This window comes from Ascaphus truei, chromosome 9, assembly GCF_040206685.1.
Source record: "Ascaphus truei isolate aAscTru1 chromosome 9, aAscTru1.hap1, whole genome shotgun sequence".
NCBI classification, from domain to species: Eukaryota; Metazoa; Chordata; class Amphibia; order Anura; family Ascaphidae; genus Ascaphus; species Ascaphus truei.
In genome coordinates this window covers 67724317-67742329 of record NC_134491.1, presented here as the reverse complement: position 1 = coordinate 67742329, position 18013 = coordinate 67724317, and the positions used below count along the sequence as shown (strand labels likewise).

At 40.7% G+C, this 18013-nt stretch overlaps 1 protein-coding gene across 2 annotated transcripts in view; it reads right to left on the bottom strand.

Moving 5' to 3' along the window:
- LRIG2 (leucine rich repeats and immunoglobulin like domains 2) overlaps positions 1–18013 on the bottom strand; it is a 61578-nt gene that overhangs the window by 38341 nt on the left and 5224 nt on the right. For both annotated transcript variants that reach the window (XM_075615292.1, XM_075615293.1), the window contains exons 2-3: positions 1404–1475; positions 291–365 (exon numbers count right to left, since the gene is read on the bottom strand). In XM_075615292.1, coding sequence (XP_075471407.1) covers positions 291–365; positions 1404–1475 — 147 coding nt within the window. The remainder of the gene's footprint in view (positions 1–290; positions 366–1403; positions 1476–18013) is intronic.

The following is an 18013-nucleotide window of genomic DNA, read 5'->3' as shown; positions in this document are numbered from 1 at the left end:
CCCTTGAAGGTTTTACCACCTTCTGTGTTCCAAAATGTGTATGCAGGTGCATATTACTTACTTTAAAATTACATGACACACAAACCAACATATGCAAGTATCCGTTTCACACAAGGGGAAAGAACCAGTCAACCCATTTAAAAAAAATAATTCTGGATCAATACAAATCCGTTCTAATAAGTTTTAATGCATATTTAAAAGCGGGTTGCACGTCACATTCAAATTCTGTGTCTTAGCAACATTTCCTTCTAATATTTCTTCCTGAACAAGGACAAGCTAAGGGTACTCACAGCGAGAGAAGAGTAATGTTAGAGGTTGGTTCTCCCAGATGAGGGATTGCAGTTAACTCATTGTAGTTCATTTTCCTGAAAAAGACAAGGTGAGAAGATATTCAAATCACTACCACAGATGGTGGAAGAAAACGTACCACATGAAAGTATTAGAAAGTTATTAAATGTACAGAGTTCTGAAAACATGACTGTTACTCAAGACATTACCAGAACCTAGCTTTGCGTCATATTATACATCTGTAAGGGTCATTTTTCATGACACTTTGTAAATTTATATTATTCAAATACTTTCCCCTTGATCTTTTAAAGGAAAACTTTGCAGAACAAAAAACAGGACTATATAGCCACTTCAGTTACTTTTGAGAAAAACAATTCCCTGAAGGTTATTAGGATAAAAGCAAAGATAGCGGATTTAATGACTCGCTTAATTTATGCCTGTTACTTTCCTTTACGGAAGACACTAATCACCACATTCATTGAAGTTTTACCACACATGGTGGATGTCGCTCTAATAAACGGACTGCCTAATAAATAAAAGCAGATCTTTTCTGCATAGCCACTCATAAATCTGACAGTTAGCTCAATTAGCAGTGGAGAGGCTTTTAGATAGAGTACAAGCCTCTTAACACTAAAAGGAACTTATAGGGATTTCAAAAGACCATAGGACAATGATAGAGTACACAAGGCAATTACCGAGATAGACCAGGCTTTTTCAAGTCACAAACATCTATTTTAAAATAACCTCCAAATATTATTTTTCTTATAGAGCATTAGAAACAAACTAATGGTTTAAAAAGTGAAAAATATTTTTTTTTAAAGTGTCAATGTTTTGGCCCTCTTTATGTTGACCTTTTGTAATACAAATATTTGTCACTTTTTGTCCTGGAGTGCCTGCTACTATTTTGCTTTAGTCCTACTGCTTTTGCCGTTAATGTGCACAGGTGTGTCAGTAGAGTGCCACTATAATCAAATAAATTAATATTCACACAAACATGTTAACTTGCAAGACAAACATTATTGTTTTAAGGTTTCTTGCAAAATTATAGTTGTGTTTTCAGTAGCAGAAGCAAAAAAAAATAAGTAGGGAAAAAAAAAAGAAGAAGCAGGACTTACACTTCTTGTAGCGAATACAATTCTGGCACCAGGCTGCTGTTGGAAACAGTCAACCAATTGTGACTGATCTCCCTAAAGGTAAGGAGGAAAGAAAGTGCCAGATCAGTTACTCGTGCTGCAGAACCTTCTACAGTTTAATACGACGGACAGGGTTTCATTATTGGTCCTTATTCATCCGATTTGCCAGCAGGTCAGATAGCTTACGAATGCATTCCAGGTTTAGTATCAGTGCATAATTATACATGTTACCCAAAATGCAGTGGCACCATGTCCAGTGGCACACAGCACTTGGCAAAATTCTGTTTACATCCCAGTGTTAATGTGCCAATTGGAGATGAAATACAAAATGGTAAAATATTAGACATTCATTTGTAATAACTACTGCTACTATATGTTTGTGTTAATATAAGACAGCAGCAGCAAAACACCTGTGCATACCTCCTCGCTAATTCGGACATGGTTAATGGTGCAACCAGTATTTACAAGTCGCTGCCAATTTGTGTGTGAATCTGGGGATCCCGGCTCACGAGAATCCAGTGGTTTTGTTCCATGGGAACCACCTGACTGAATGTAACAAGCATAAAAATACATGCAACAAGGAGGGGCTCAGTGAGCAAAGCTGACTGAAAACAAGGACAGAGTTTGAAGCCGGGCGCCTGGTTCAAATTCCGATGTCAGCTCCTCGTGTTACTTTATCCCCTTGTGCCTATGGGCAGGGAACCGTGTCTGCAAAAATTCTATGTACAACGCTGTGTATATTGTCAGCGCTATACAAAAAAAAATGATTACATTATCTTGGACACTGACCACGTTCCTTCCCCAGAACATCGTGGAAAACATCACATTGTAACTTTCCTGGTAAAATACCCAGATAGACATATGTGTAGAGGACTCCAGCAACATTGTTTATGGTGTTGGATCACATTTGTATACGTCAACACTTTTTATTATATGGTGCAGAACAAACAATATTATGAGATGTTTTTCAGAATGAAATGCCACTGATTCACTGCTACTCAAGCTTGTCGGGAATATGAGTAAATTGACCACCGCTTGCGTCATTCAATATATAACTGCTGTAATTCAAATAGGTTTGTAAATAATTTAGAAGCAAAATATTCCATGTGCACAGCAGGTTTGTATGGGAATGAGGCTGAGTGATGTCATGTAATCTATATATCTGAGTGAGATCATCCAATTCCCTATAGAAATGTGCAGCCTGTGTAAAGTGTGTTCTCCTAATAAAATATTAACAACATTACATTAGGGCAGGTCCATACTGCCGCAGACTGCGCGAAGGCGCACCGCGTGGGGCGCGATCACATTGCCTCAAGGCATTGATCGCGTCCATAGACTGCGCGAAAGCGTGCGTTGCGCAAGAAATCAGTTGAAACTGATTTCTTGGCGCGATAGGCAGTTCACCCAACGAGGGCGAACCAGCTCCGTGACACGCCCCCCAACGGGGCGTACAACATGGACACAACGCACCCGCTTAACGCAGGTGACGTCACAGCCGTCGCACGCCTCCGCGCGGGCGACGGCTGTATGGCCTTAGCCTTATGGGTTTAATTGGAATTGTAAATGTAAACTAAATACAGTTCCTTCAAATCTATTTTAAATCAAAACTAACAACATTTTTACGAGATCCTTAACATTAGAAATGTAGATAAAGGTTGTTTTAGCAGTTTGTGAACACAGAAGACTTTAATAAAAAAAAAGCTACGGTAAAAAAACAAATCTATTTATTCCGAATTAAAAATGAGTTTCCACTTAGGAAAAAAAACCTGTTATCAACTTACCAATGTGATTGGCAAACTTAGAAAAATTAAATTACCCTAAAGTAACAGTTTTATTTATCCGCAGCCCGTCAAATGAATAAACATGTTTCTCCTGCCTGCGGAAGTGAATCATATCAACATACATATATTTATGTTTGACTAGCGATGGCTTCATAATTACTATACAAGCAATAGATAAAACAAGGACAATTCACAAGGACCAAGTCTCATCACCAAAAGACATTAGATAAAGATTGCAAAAACAACCCCAACGCTTTTGTTTACCATGAAGTGAAGTTTTAAAATAATTTCAAAAAACAGTGTGATTTTTTTTTTTAAGCAGTCAGTCAGCTCCATTCAGTGCACTACTTAACCATGACACTGTCCTGTCAACACATTGATAAACAGGTTCTATGGCACTAGTATTGTATGTCTTTATTTATATAGCGCCATTAATGTACATAGCGCTTCACAGTAGTAATACATGTGGTAATCGAATAAATAACAGATAATATAAATAACAGAGCATGGGAATAAGTGCTTTAGACATAAACATAACATTAAGGAAGAGGAGTCCCTGCCCCAAGGAGCTTACAATCTAATTGGTAGGTAGGGAGAATGTACAGAGACAGTAGGAGGGAGTTCTGGTAAGTGCGTCTGCAGGGGGCCAATCTTTATGTATCATGTTTAGAATATCCATAGTGCTATTCGTATGCTTCTTTAAGTAAGTGTGTCTTAAGGTGGGTCTTAAAGGTGGATAGGGAGGGTGCTAGTCGGGTACTGAGGGGAAGGGCATTCCAGAGGTGTGGGGCAGTCAGTGAAAAAGGTTTAAGGCGGGAGAGGGCTTTAGATAAAAAGGGGGTAGAAAGAAGACATCCTTGAGCAGAACGCAAGAGTCGGGATGGTGCATAGCGAGAAATTAGGGATGAGATGTAAGGAGGGGCAGAAGAGTGTAAAGCTTTAAAAGTGAGGAGAAGAATGGAGTGTGAGATGCGGGATTTGATCGGAAGCCAGGAGAGGGATTTCAGGAGGGGAGACGCTGAGACAGATCTAGGAAAGAGTAGAGTGATTCTGGCAGCAGCATTTAGGATAGATTGTAGGGGAGGTAGAAAACCACTGCTCAACCTTAATATTCAACATACCTAAGTATTGTATACTCTAAGTGGTGCACGGGAAATAGAAACACTCTATATACAGGATGGTCCAAGAACAACCACAGAAAAGAAATCCCATAGATTTGCACTCAACTTAATAATATCTCTGAGTAGATGGAAACAAATTTCCAAACCATATAGGATACCAGAAGGTTTAAAATACAAAACAAAAAATTATTTGCTTTGCCCTGTCAACAAAGGGGTTAACACATGTGGCTGTTCAGAGCCCGACATTTTGATTGTCAAATTGTGGGTACAAATTGTGTTTTTGCAGGTCATCTTATCAACGTGTGTCCCAGAAACGTTTTATTTTTAATAAGGTATTTTACCAAAGACGAATACATTTAGATATACTGTACATCTCATTTCTGTGAGAAAGTGATCTGCGCAAGATTACGCGAAAAGTATCGCACAAGCTTGTTCAAAACCATCACCCGAAACACTTTGTCACATCTTCTCTGATAACTGTCCCTTTTAGGGCATGGATCCAATGTGACTGGATTTATAGAAATCCCAAAAATAAGACCATAGCGTTTGCAGAATAACTGCGGTAAATACGTTAGCATTGTCTCCCAACATGAACCACTGCTTCAAAGTGCTGCATCCCATCTGCTCTAAGGCAACATAAAATAATCCCACATGAAAACGTCAGAGTGATTTCCAAACACCGAGGGGGAAAATAAATAAATTAACAGAACGAGAAACCTATGGTTATTAATTACAGTTCCCTTTAAGGGAGTTTATTCCCAGTGTTCTTTAACGAAAATGCTGTAAACTAATTATACTAGAAATGATATACTACTTGGAGAAATCGTAATTCTAGTTCACATAATTAAATTAGAGTTGGTCTAGTGCATTTAGTGCCATATATACCAAGCAGTGCTACTCCATAAGACCTCTTCAAGCACAGATCTGTAACTATGGCCCTTTATAGCACATTCAAGTGAATAGGCTGCAAGCTTTTCTGGCATAAAGTGAGTCTTAAGGAGTAACACTGCTTAGTAAATATGGCCCATTTAATTGGGGCCAAAAGGTGTCTTATGGGTTAGCACTTGTTGGTAAATATCGACCATTGTCTTTGGAAACGTGATTTAATAAAAAAAAAATAACTAATGGGACCACAATAATTAACGAAATCTATGTGTAATTCAACCTTCAACTAATTCGAATATATAAAATTAAATTACTAGAACCAAATCTATGCAGCATTCTCACTCATGTAAAAAACCTTCCCATTTCTGTTTTACATTACACGTGAATGATCAGTACACTTTCCACCTTCACATTTTGGAGGATCTTGTGCAAGGAGATTTTCTCCCTGACATATTGAAAGAATTTCTTCTTGCTTCAACTTGCTCTGGCACCAAATGAATAAAAAAAACAACCAAAAACCAAACAAAACCTGTGTTATAAGTTTCTTACATCTAATGCTGATCTTTTATGTTAATGCCACCCGAGATCAGGCGTGTGGAGCAGACTCAAAAAAGGAAGGAGAACTGCACCAAGTGAAGGAAAAATAAGATATCCTAGAGGTAGCCAGAGGCAAAGTAACAGTCTGTGCCTTTGCCGACTGCAGTATTTTCAAATACCAACTACTTTCCAAATAATTCAAAAGTGAAACAAATAAAACATTCATCTCAGGACCTGGGGCCCTATTAAACTATATGTCTCCAGGGCTGAAAACTGAAGTAAAAAGCATCAATATGTAGCTTAATAAAAGCCACAGCCAGGTAAACAATACCTAATTGTGCAGCAATGATAGTGACTTTTTTTAGACGCTCTCTGGCGACCAGGCTTACTTTACAGTCTTTATAGAACAATCCAGAGCCTCTGGCAGACAACCGCCACCTGTAACCTTTTACAGAAAGAGATACCTGAAAGGCCTCTTAGAATGGTCTTATTATGGACTAAATGAAACCAGATGTCTTTGAGCAGTGAATGTGTCCGTAATTAAAATACTGTGCAGTCACTGCAGTGCTTATTACAGGAAATGGTCAGGCATTTAAGCAGAAATCTGTTAGCATCTGCCCCCTACAGCAACTTGAGGCTGATTGGATAACTGACAGCCTTTTATACATACCCTGCTTACTGACTCAGTCGTCTGGAGGCTTGGGGGAAGGGAAGGGTAGACAAATACTTCAAAAATGGAGTATAATGCTCTGCAATTTGCTTCAAGGAACTGAGCAATCAGTTTCGACTTGATCCTTTCAAAAAATGAGGTAATTGCCACCTCGCATTCCCCATGCTTCCTCCTGTGTTCCTTATTTCCCACCTCTACCTGCATGAAAATAATCCGTCGTCTGCTGGTAGAATGGGCAGCAGAATAACACTGCTGACAATCTATTCGAGTGCTGCCATTCTATACTATGAAGTGCTTAGCAAGATAAAGATCTATTTAGAATCTTTTAAAAACACAGTTTGCATGCGTAATTATTATCATGCAAATACATCTTTTAGCAAAAAGGTTCCCAAATTCAAAGTGCTCTGCATTCACATTTCAGGCATTATTTTACAGCCAAGGGCTTCAGAACACTCATTGAGCAAGCATTAGTTCAGGGGTGACCAACTCCAGTCCTCAAGGGAGGTCAGGTTTAAAGCCCCTCCTTTCCTCCCCAGGTAGTCTCAGGACAAAAAGATGAAATATATAACTAGAAACATTAATGTCATTTTAGACATAACTTTAGGAGGGGATTGGTGAGCACTGCCATGGATTAACGCCAGGAAAAGAAAATTACGGTAAATTGGGTACCAATTTACTATTTTCCCAATTGTCCCCATGGCAGTGAACACCAATGGGACTTGCCAAAGCAGAGCCCGACATAAAAAAGGGGGTCCTAGATTAACCACCACACTCCTTGTCACTCAAATATAATCTTTTATTTAAGTGGTGACAATTGACTGCAGGCCCCTCCTGCCAAAGCATGCATCTGCTGAGGCATGTGTATCCGGAGAATAGTACTTAATAAATTAGTATGTTTTAAGTCCATATTGACGCCATGCCTAAATCTTCAGGGGAAGCCTGCACCGTTGCTGCCCAAAATGTAGTAGCCCTGTCTCTCACAGAATGGGCCTTCACCAGCACAGCGCTGGAACTTTTCAGATACTATAGGCCCTCTTGATGGCCATTACAATCTAGTGACTTATCGTAGACTTTGAGGCTGCTTGTCCCTTCCTTGATCCATTTGACAGGATGAACAGCCTGTCTGACTTCCTAAATCTTTCCATTCTGGAAAAGTAGCATTTTAAGCACTATACCACAGCTAATGTGTGTAGAATCCATTCTTTGATATTTGCCGGTTTTGGCCAAAATTAGGGTAAACGACCATGGGTAATTAGAGTTGAACTGGCCTCAAGACGACCTTGTCTTGATGTTAGATAGGGAAGGAACCTTTCCTTAACAATGCCTGTAATTCACCAATCAGACATCCCTGTTTTTAGCATTATGTCCGTTTCTAAAGCTTGAGAAAAGTGGCCCCAAGGGGCATCTGTATGTATTACGGATCTGGAACGGTAAAAACAGGAACTGTATCCTTATTGTGGTCTGATTCTCTTCAGATTTTGTTAGAATCGACTTATGAGATCTATGGCAGCTAAGTGCTTTCCTAGCAGTGCTGACACCTGTACCATCAGCGAGCTAGTGCGAAGTCTCAGCTCTAAACCCTCTTGCAGTAACTCCAGAGTTGTGGGAGTAGGAGGTACCAAGAAGCTTACATTTTGGTGTTGACACCACAGATGGAATCACTGTCAGATTTGATTTTTACACTATAGAAGTCGTTTTTTTTCCGCCATCAAGGTTTGTAGAAACAGCCCTCCAGATCAAAGCAGTTCCAGCTCAACCTCTATGCAGTCAAAGTTCAGGCCCCTGGATTGGGATGTGGCACCGTATCCTGGGATAGCATGCCTTAAAACACTGGCAGCTGCCATGATTCCTCTGCTAACGAGTTGGATTATTTGTGGGAACAAGGCTCTATATGTCCAATTTCGGGAGTATTGCAGCCACCTGTCTTGCCCTGTCTGACTTTCCTGAGAACTTTTGGTATCAGGTGAATTGGTAGGAATACATATGCAAGCCGGAATTCTCATGGGAAGGAAAGCATGTCTATCTTGGTAGCCTCTGGGTAAAACATTCCTGAGCCTCAACTTTGTGGTTTTCCGTTCCCTGCTGTTGCCATGAGGCCCATCTCTGGTCTCCCCATCTTTAGATTAGATGGTTGAATGTCGTGCTTGCTAGACCACTCTCCTAGGTCTAGGCCCTCCTGCTGAGCTCTGCCAGTAGATTATTTTTTCCACCGATATGAACTGCTCTCAGGTCTTTTAAATGACACACTGCCCAAGTGAGAATCAGGAATAATTCCTGCAGGAGTACGGGACGTCTTGTCCCTCCTTGTCTTCTTATATAGGTCACCGTCGTATAGTTATCTGACCTGACCTCACGCTGTACCTCCATTACAGCTTTAATTCTAAAAATGTTTGCCGGCGTTTCGTGACTTCTGATAGGCCATTTTCCTTGTGATCTTTCTGTCCCGAGTTGGGCCCCCCAGCCTGTGCCGTGTCTGTCATAAGTACAAGGCAGACTTGATCCTTATAACAGAGAACCTGTTTTAGGTTTGTGTCACATTTCCACCATTTTAAGGATTCCCTTACATCTTGCGGTATGGAGTGCAAATGGACTAGACTTGTTGACCGTCTGTTCTATTGGTGTAAAAAGTTCTGTTGGAACGTTCCTATATAAAACAAAAAGGTCTAGGGTGGCAATCTCACTCATTTGAAAAATGTAGGGACTCAAGTGATGATAAAGTGATAGTGATCAATCACCATAGTAACGCAATATGTGACCAGAATAGGTTTGTGAATCAGGGCTCTTTATCTGGCCAAACTCTTGAATAAAACTATATAGTCACTTTAGTGGAAATATACTTATATAGGAAAAGTGAACCTAAACCCATATAAATTTGAAAAAATGACCTCCACTCAACCTTAGATCATAAACAGTTTCCAATGTTTCTTCAGGTATAGGTTGTCTTCAGAGAAAAGGGGAACGGAGAACCGTATCAGACAGAGCAAAGGAAAAAACCATGAAAAAAAAACCATAGGGTCATAACATATGGACTAGCAGAGCAAAACAGAAAAACCTCCAAAGGTTGTACTCATACTGTAGTTAATATAAACAAGCAAATCTTGCCACTGATTGAGATTTGCTTGTTTACATTCAGTAGAATGGCAGTACAACCGTTGGAGGTTACTTCAGAGTTTTGCTCTAATAATACAAACATTATTATCCTATGCTGGTTTTCGCATATTTTCCTTCCCTGGTGCTGTCCTCCGCACCCTTTTTTTTCTGAGGAACATTCCTATATGCCATCTGGCCCATTTCACCACCTGTATGGTTGCAGATGGAGAGCCTATCAGCCTCAAGCCCTGCCGTGGTTTGCTGGCTCTGATCTCCTTCAAAACTTTCCCTTTTACCAAAAGGGAAGAAAACCCATGTCCAGTTGCGTGCTGAACTTAATTCCCAAGAATCCTAGGATCTAGTTAACTTTCCTCAGTGTTGACAAGCCAGCCATGATGGGAGATGATAGGTGCTGGAGCAACTGGACTCAGTGCTTTTATTAAAATATCGTCGAGGTAGTGGAATATTTGAATTCCCTCCTAACTTAATTTGGAGATGTGTTAACACATTTGTCAATGCTCTCGGAGAAGGCGAGGAGGGCAAAGGGAGAGTGCTTTGAATTTGATAGTGCTTTACCAGTTAGATCACTCAACAGCTGTTTGACACTGTTGGTTAGGACAGCCTGGGCCAGCTTGTTTCCTGGTGGTCCAGATCTTATAAACTTGTGCCCTACGGATAAAGTCGTGAACTCTAGACAATATCCCCTACAGACAACGTTGAGCATTCAAGAATCAGCAATTTTTTGCGCCTAAACGTCCTGAAATTGCTCGAGTTCTTACATGAAATGATCAAGCTCTCGGTGTCCTGCCAACTTTCCAGTCGCTCTATATTGGGGTCAACGTCCTCTTAACTCACAAACGAGAGCCGTTGCCTCCACGCCAGGAGGTTGCTCTCGAGTAACCCCTTCAGGGCTTAAAGGCTCATGTCTCGGCTGTTAGCCCTCATTCATACTTGAGGTATGGGGTATCAAATACTTTCCTTTGGAAAAACAGACTTGACCCCGGAGGTTCTCTCAATGATGGAATCTAGTTTACTGCCAAACAGGTGATGTCCCTCGAAAGGAATTGAGCACAGATTGTTCTGTGATGACAAATCTGCCTGCCAAGGCCATAGTGCTCTTCTGGCTGCGACGGATATGCCATTGACCTTGCTGCTAGCTTAACTGAATCCAGCAATGCTTCACTCTTGATACCGATGTTATAGCTACGGAATACATGCAAGCTGCGCCTCCTGCAGTAAGCTATTTCAAGGCATCCTCCATCCGCCTGCCATTGTATCTCGAAGTGAGGCTACATCGTCTACCAGCACGGTTGTTAGTCTACCAAAAAAAATTATATTGCTGTGACCACCTTTGGTGAACAACCCCCAAGCTTCCGCTGCTCCTCAAATGGGCACATATTAGAAAAAAATTATTGGTCAAAGATACCTTTTTGGTCCGGTTGCGACCACTCCGCTTTAATATCCTTTACCACGTCCTGAACCAGGAATGTTCTTGGCTTCCTATGCAGGTTCCTGAATAAGCGATCCCTAGGCCCCAAAGGGGAAGGCTTGTCCTCGATCTGTAAAATCTTTCTTGCTGTCTTTAGAAGCCAGTCAATGACCTTAAGATTAAAAGATGGGCGATTCTTGCTGAATTGTTCATTCTCCGAATGCTTAGAAGAGAAGTCTTGCACTCTTTCCAGGCTTGTACCTGATTTTGCGCGTTTGGCCTCTGTGGGCAGACTTGGAATAGGCTGCCTCAATATCCTGGGTTACCATGCCTCATCAACAAGATTAAATCAGACATTGGTTCAATTGGATCTTTTGCTACATTTTTTAGGGAATTCTTTAGAGAAAAAAAAAATCTAATTTGTTAAGTGTTTGCTTATCATAAGCAGCATACCGCCTTGTTTTCCTCACAGCTATTTTCCCTAGTAGCTAGCTCTTGCTCTGGCCACATCATGTTGTGATCCTGAAGCACTGACATAATACAAATACCAGTACTATTAGCCATTTATTTTACAAAAATCACAATACGGACTACTACTGTCTCCCGGGGACTTACCTTGGAAACTTTGTAATAGTACTCCTTTCAGAGACTGCATCCATGATTGGTAGATAATATTGGCTTTGTCAGATAGGCTTGCATGTTTGTAAGCAGTACCTGTAACCTTAGATAGGCTGGTAGCACTTACACCTTGTATTGGAGCACATGAGCAAGCTACCCAGTATATATGCTGTCCTCCACGCGTCTGTGATCCTTGTGCAAGGTGCAGAGTAGCAGGGCAGCGTCAGTTTGCTGAGCACTTTTTAAAACCTCCACTCTTTTTGTGGCATCACCACAACATGTCTCGCGAGAGCTCCCTGCGGCCCTCTGAGTCTACGTGGTATGTCGTTTATCAGGACTCCTGCACAAGCAGCTCTTTACCAGGTTTCTGGAGCTGCAAGCCTCAGAAGCTATTTGCAGCATGGCCTCCTTTGGCCCCACGGAACAGAAAACGCCTTGGAGTTTGGATGTCCGGGCTTCAGCGGGAGAGGCAGACACGTCCCGTGGATCAACTACTAAGTAGTCAGGTAAGCCACCTCTACATTACAGAAAAACACTAACCTCTACCTCAGCAATGTAAGACAGAAAAACTCCTGAAGAAGCCGTTGTAGCAGTGAAACGCGTTGAGCGAGAGCGGACTGGACCTGAGAGATGAGATGCTCCTTGTTTGCTGCACTAAGCTGAAAGATCATGCAGGAGCTGTACCCGGAAGTACGAGGGCTCGACAGATGCCAGCGTCAGATTAATCAGAGGCAGCGAGAGTGAGATGTCCTCGATCCTACCTTAAGCCGTTTGCCGTTTATATGCCTTAAAAATACCTTACATCTTGTTCTACATGGTTCAACATACACCCAAAATTTTGCCACTGTTTGAGATGATTTAATATCATGGGGAAGACGTAAGACAAGTAACCCCAGCACACATTTACAACACTATAAAACAACAAAAGGTGGTTGAGCGCTCAGAAACTACACCCATGGGTTAATCAGTGTTAATACACAGTAGTTGAACAAAACAATGCCCAAGGAGGGGACCAGCTGGGAGGGGTGGGGAGGACAGAATGGAACAAGGAATGTGTGGTCTCCTCAGTAAGTAAACTGGATCTACGTGCTTGGTAAAGGGTGATAGCACTGTAATGAATTAAACCACAGTGTATGACATGAACCACAAGTAAAACCCTAAACAAGGCAGACAGAACTAATGGAGAATCAAATCCTTGAAATAATTACTAAAAGTTCAAGAACCATTTTCTTCCGATAAAGCATTCACTTGCATCCCTTGCGCCCCTCAGTGTTTTTTTGTTTTGTTTGATTTTCAACACTGTTGTGTTTATTTTCTTTTTTCACAGAGTTGCACTCCCCTGATGTGGAAAAAATGACAGAAAAAAATGACAGAAAAAAATGACAGAAAGAAAAAAAGTAGGATTACCTGGAGAGGAAAGGATGGGCTATTTATGGTTCTCCCACAGGTAGATTTCTGTCTTCTCAGCTGGAGGGTGGAACTTAACCCATTGGTTAACACGGCCATGAGGACAACCAGGAAAAAATAAAATGACTAGACTTGTGTAAAAAATGGATTTAGGCCACAATAGGAAAGTTTTATCCTTCCAAGCGTGGCCTAACTTTTCAGAATGGGGAAAGTTTACTGCCAAACGTGTGTGCTCCATCCTGGTAAAATAACCATATACATTCTCTCTACTCTAGAGACCCATCCATGAAAGGGCACAGGTTGAGAGGGATAATGCAGAGATAAAGATACAACTCTACCTTTACCCCAGGTTACATATGTTTACAGACAATTATTCACAAATACTTATACTCCTCACATTTTTGTAATGCTTTAACAACCTAGTTTTAGCTTACAAGACGGAGTGTTCATTTGCATATCATTACCCAGAATCCCTGGCTGCAGTGCAAGCATTGTATGCTGACAGGGTTGCAGACCTGTCTGAGACATGTGAATGTGCTCACAAGTGATATTTGTATTTGCTATCTTTCGAGATATAACGCTTATTTGATCAATCTGGTTCGTTTCTGTGCCACTGAATTAACTGTAACCAAATGTTTGGTGCATTGGACTTGAATCTAACAGGATTTATGTGCATGATCATCCATGGGGTTATATATCCCAGGCATTTGTACATAACGTGCAATGGCTTTATCCAGGACTAAACAGTCAGGTAACCAGTAACAACATTTATGCTTAGCATCGACAAGCAAATTAGTAGTCATGTGGAATACAACTGCTCAAACTCAGCAATGAAAAGGGTCGCTGTTTGAAGTTTTGCCAATACACAAAGTGTACAAACTTGCAATCTAGACCAGATTTTATACATTTGCTTCCTAAACAAGCGATTAGTTTTGTCCCTTGTTCTCAAACACACCCAGACTTAAAGATGGAATGTATTTTGAATAACTGGAACCTCTCTCAAATATATGACAATCTTGTACAAAATGACAGATCTGACAAGAGCCTGAAAGGGGTATAATGTAACTCTTCCATGGTAGCAATTTTTTGCCTAATAACACAGTTGGTGATCTAGAAACCGCACATCACTACTCCGATATACATTTATATTTTAAAAAGCTTCCCTTGGAACATAAACTAGATCATTCTTTCAGCTGTCACAGTCCACTGACAGCCCACAAAATTGGACGGTTTCACAAGATCAGACTCATTTTGGTGCCTCTTGTGCAAAGAATTACAGTGATTTACCAAACGGTCAGAGACAGTTTTTTGTTTTTTTTTAAAGCTGTATCACCCACTTCTAAGGGCAGCACTATTCCCACTAGATCATTCCATGCCTTCTGTACACTACCTACCATGTGAAAATCTGAAGCAAAGCTTGGCTATGTGGATAATTTCCCACACAATAGACCTACAAAGGGGGCGGGGGGGGGGGAGGGAGAGAGGGAGAGGCAAACAGACAAAATATACCTTATGTGTAATCCCCCAAATAAAAAAAAAAATATATATTTTTTTTTTAACCAATTCATGATGCTATTACCTTATTTACTCTACTAACATGTTTTGGGTATACCAGATGTACAGGCATACCCCGCATTAACGTACGCAATGGGACCGGAGCATGTATGTAAAGCGAAAATGTACTTTAAGTGAAGCACTACCTTTTTTCCCACTTATTGATGAATGTACTGTACTGCAATCATCATATACGTGCATAACTGATGTAAACAACACATTTGTAACAGGCTCTATAGTCTCCCCGCTTGCGCACAGCTTCGGTGCAGGTAGGGAGCCGATATTGCTGTTCGGGACCTGCTGACAGGCGCATGCGTGAACTGCCGTATGCCTATTGGGCGACATGTACTTACTCGCGAGTGTACTTAAAGTGAGTGTCCTTAAAGCGGGGTATGCCTGTATTTACAAAAGGCCTAAGCCATCTGTGAAGTGATACTATTTTGTACACAGCCAACAAAGGCAATTTTCAGAGCCTGTAAAATGTTGGTCAATCTCACTTTAAAAACAGTTGCAATTGCTAAAGATTTTAGTTTTTGTGTTCACAAGTCTGTGCTTAGCACTTCCATTTTTTATGAAGTACCAAACAGTGAATTCTAAACCAAATCACTGGAGTTTGCTTGAAATGAAAATATTTATTTCTGTTACTAAATTCCATAGAACCCAGAAACCTACAACCACGACAGACAAGAAATATAGAGCAAGGTACACCAAATACATTTAAATATAAACAAAGCACACTGCAAAAATCGGAATTTTGAGAGAAAATAGGAGGATCATCTGTATGGTGGTACTTTAAATTTAAGGAACATTTTTAGTGATCTGGTACCAGTAAAAGGCAATTATAGAACAGACACTGGAGCTTCACATAACACAGGGACAATTTCACTAAACATAAAAGTAAAAAATGAGATGGACAGATTTCCTACCGTGAAGATCTTGCAATCTAAACCGTAGGTTGGAAGACAGTAGGAATGAATACTTGTGGGTGAATAGAGAAAATAGGCATTCTATAAGTACATACATCATTTAAATTGTAAGCTCTGTAGGACATTGAATCCCTAATTCCTTTTAACGTACTTTTAAAGCTTGGTATATTATCTGTATTATATAATTCTGTTAAGTGCGGTGTACCTTGATACATAAAATATGTTGTGACCAAGTTGTCCAATATGTGTCCAATAAAATTATTAATGTTAAATTAATCATGTCTTATTCAGAAAAAACGGGTCAATAAAGAACAAGAAAAGCTACAACTCAACTACTATTGTTTATAAAGCAAATTGTAACAAATATATTCACTCACTATTACCCAATCTTCCAGAATGTGTTCTGGGCTCTATTGATAGCATCTTATCTGGAATTGTTCCCTTACAAAAGACCCCTTCCTTTATTAACAGCAGAGGAAACAATTAAGCACCAATCAGCTGACTATGATACATTAATGATTTCCTCCAGTAGTAAAAATAAGAAAAATAAATGGCTTGGAGCCACCAACCAGCCCACGTGTACAAAAAAAGGACACGTGCAATTTGCCTCTGTTTCCTTAGAACATGACAAATTAGTTCAGGTTTGAGACCAAAAGATAAAGGAACAGATGATGCCTGGAGTAGGGAGACAACAGTTTTGTGTCACAGACCTGTCAAAAGTAAAACTGACTTCCACCAGAACTGGATAGATTCACAGTCCTCTAAATAGGTATAATACACAAGTGACCGGCCATATTTCATGCTCCATCGCCAGCAACGTTATACACTGATGGAAATCCAGGACATAGACGTCTGAATTTTCCAAATGTTGATCCCGACATTTCGCCAAAATCATTTTAGTCTCCACTCAATGCTGCATTTATTCAATTGGCCTCCTCCAGACGTCTTAGAAACAACTTCAAAGTTCACAATTTAAAAATTGGTACGTATATCAGTAATACATTCTACAAACTACAGGCCATGCAAACAAAATTTCGATCCCTTGCGGTTACGTGTCCGCGGGCCCTACTAGTATTCTAGATTTCCTAATGCACTCCCAACCAGTGATCCAACAGTTTCAGGAGAGACAAAAACTCAGACTAATGATATTATTAGAGTCTAATAGAAATAGTTTAGTATAAGTATATCCTGTGAATAGTTAGCGATACAAAAGAGCTGTTTATTATAAGAAAATGTCAGATTGGCAATGGTTGTGATGGATTTAATGTGTACTCATTAATTCCAAGAGAAAGTCGGGTAATAATGAGAGAAAGCCATGCACAGCGGCAAAACCCAGCGAGATATTACTTTTTGTGCACGAATAGCCACTCAAAAACAGTCACTTAAACAAACCACATAGAATGTTAACACTTGATGATACTTATATGGGCCACACAAATATTTACATATTATCAAGGTCAAAAAATGCAACACATGCAGCAATTTAATAAGGAAATCCTCATTACAAGAATGAATCAAAAATACAAATTGATAAGTAAAACATTTTACTGTTACAATTATTTTGCATCAAAATAAGTTTGATATTCATATTTACTAGAAATACATAGAGTACCTACATAAAATAAATCTGCTTATGTTTTACAGAAGTTAAAGAACATAGCTCTTAAAAGCAGCAGTCCAAGCTGACGTTTTTTTTAAAACATTTTTGTTCCCTTTAATATGTGCATCAATATAATCTACACGATAAGTAATTAGCCAAGTTGCCAATCGACGAAGATTCGGCTCGGGGTTCACTAAATGGCTGTCCATCCAGCAGAAGAGGACCAAAGATGCAAAGTTCTGTGAGGAAGATCATGTGACCAGGCAGTCACTAAATACAATTGGTGCACTGCTAGAGAGGGCAGGGCTCAAAAAGGGTGCGCCAGGGCCTGTTTCAGATGAGGATGGGGATGTGACTTTGTAAATGGTTGACATAGAAACAAAAAATGCTGGTTACATAATACAGTAGAGTATTAACCGAAAATTATGGATAATACCGAATGTATTATCTAACAGTTGCACCCCCCTTCTCATTTACCAGTAGCAGAAGAGGAGGACTGAAGACAACGGGAGCGGAGCGGCACAGGAGGAAGACAGCGGCCGGCGGGAGAAGAGGACAAAGGACCAGGTCAGCAGAGGGAAGAAGTTGAGACCGCGGGTGGCGGCAGCAGGAGAAGACATCTAATAGGAGCAGAGCAGCACAGGAGAACGGCAGGGGTGGAACGCACTAACCGCCAGATACCGGAAGTCAGACGCCGGTCAACTTCCGGTGTTAAAGCGCATTCCTCCCCTGCCATTTCCTGTGCTGATCTGCTCTGATTACATGTCTTCTCCTGCCGCCGCCACCCGCTGTCTCAACTTCTTCCCTCCACTGGACATGGTCCTGGGTCCTCTTCTCCCATCCGTCTTCCTCCTGTGCTGCTCCGCTCCTGTGGTCTTCAGTCCTCTTCTGCCGCCGCCGGTAAGCAAGAAGGTGGGGGGACGGACGGAGGGATGTCGGATAAAACGGAGCGACGGTTTACCGAAAGTCGGATA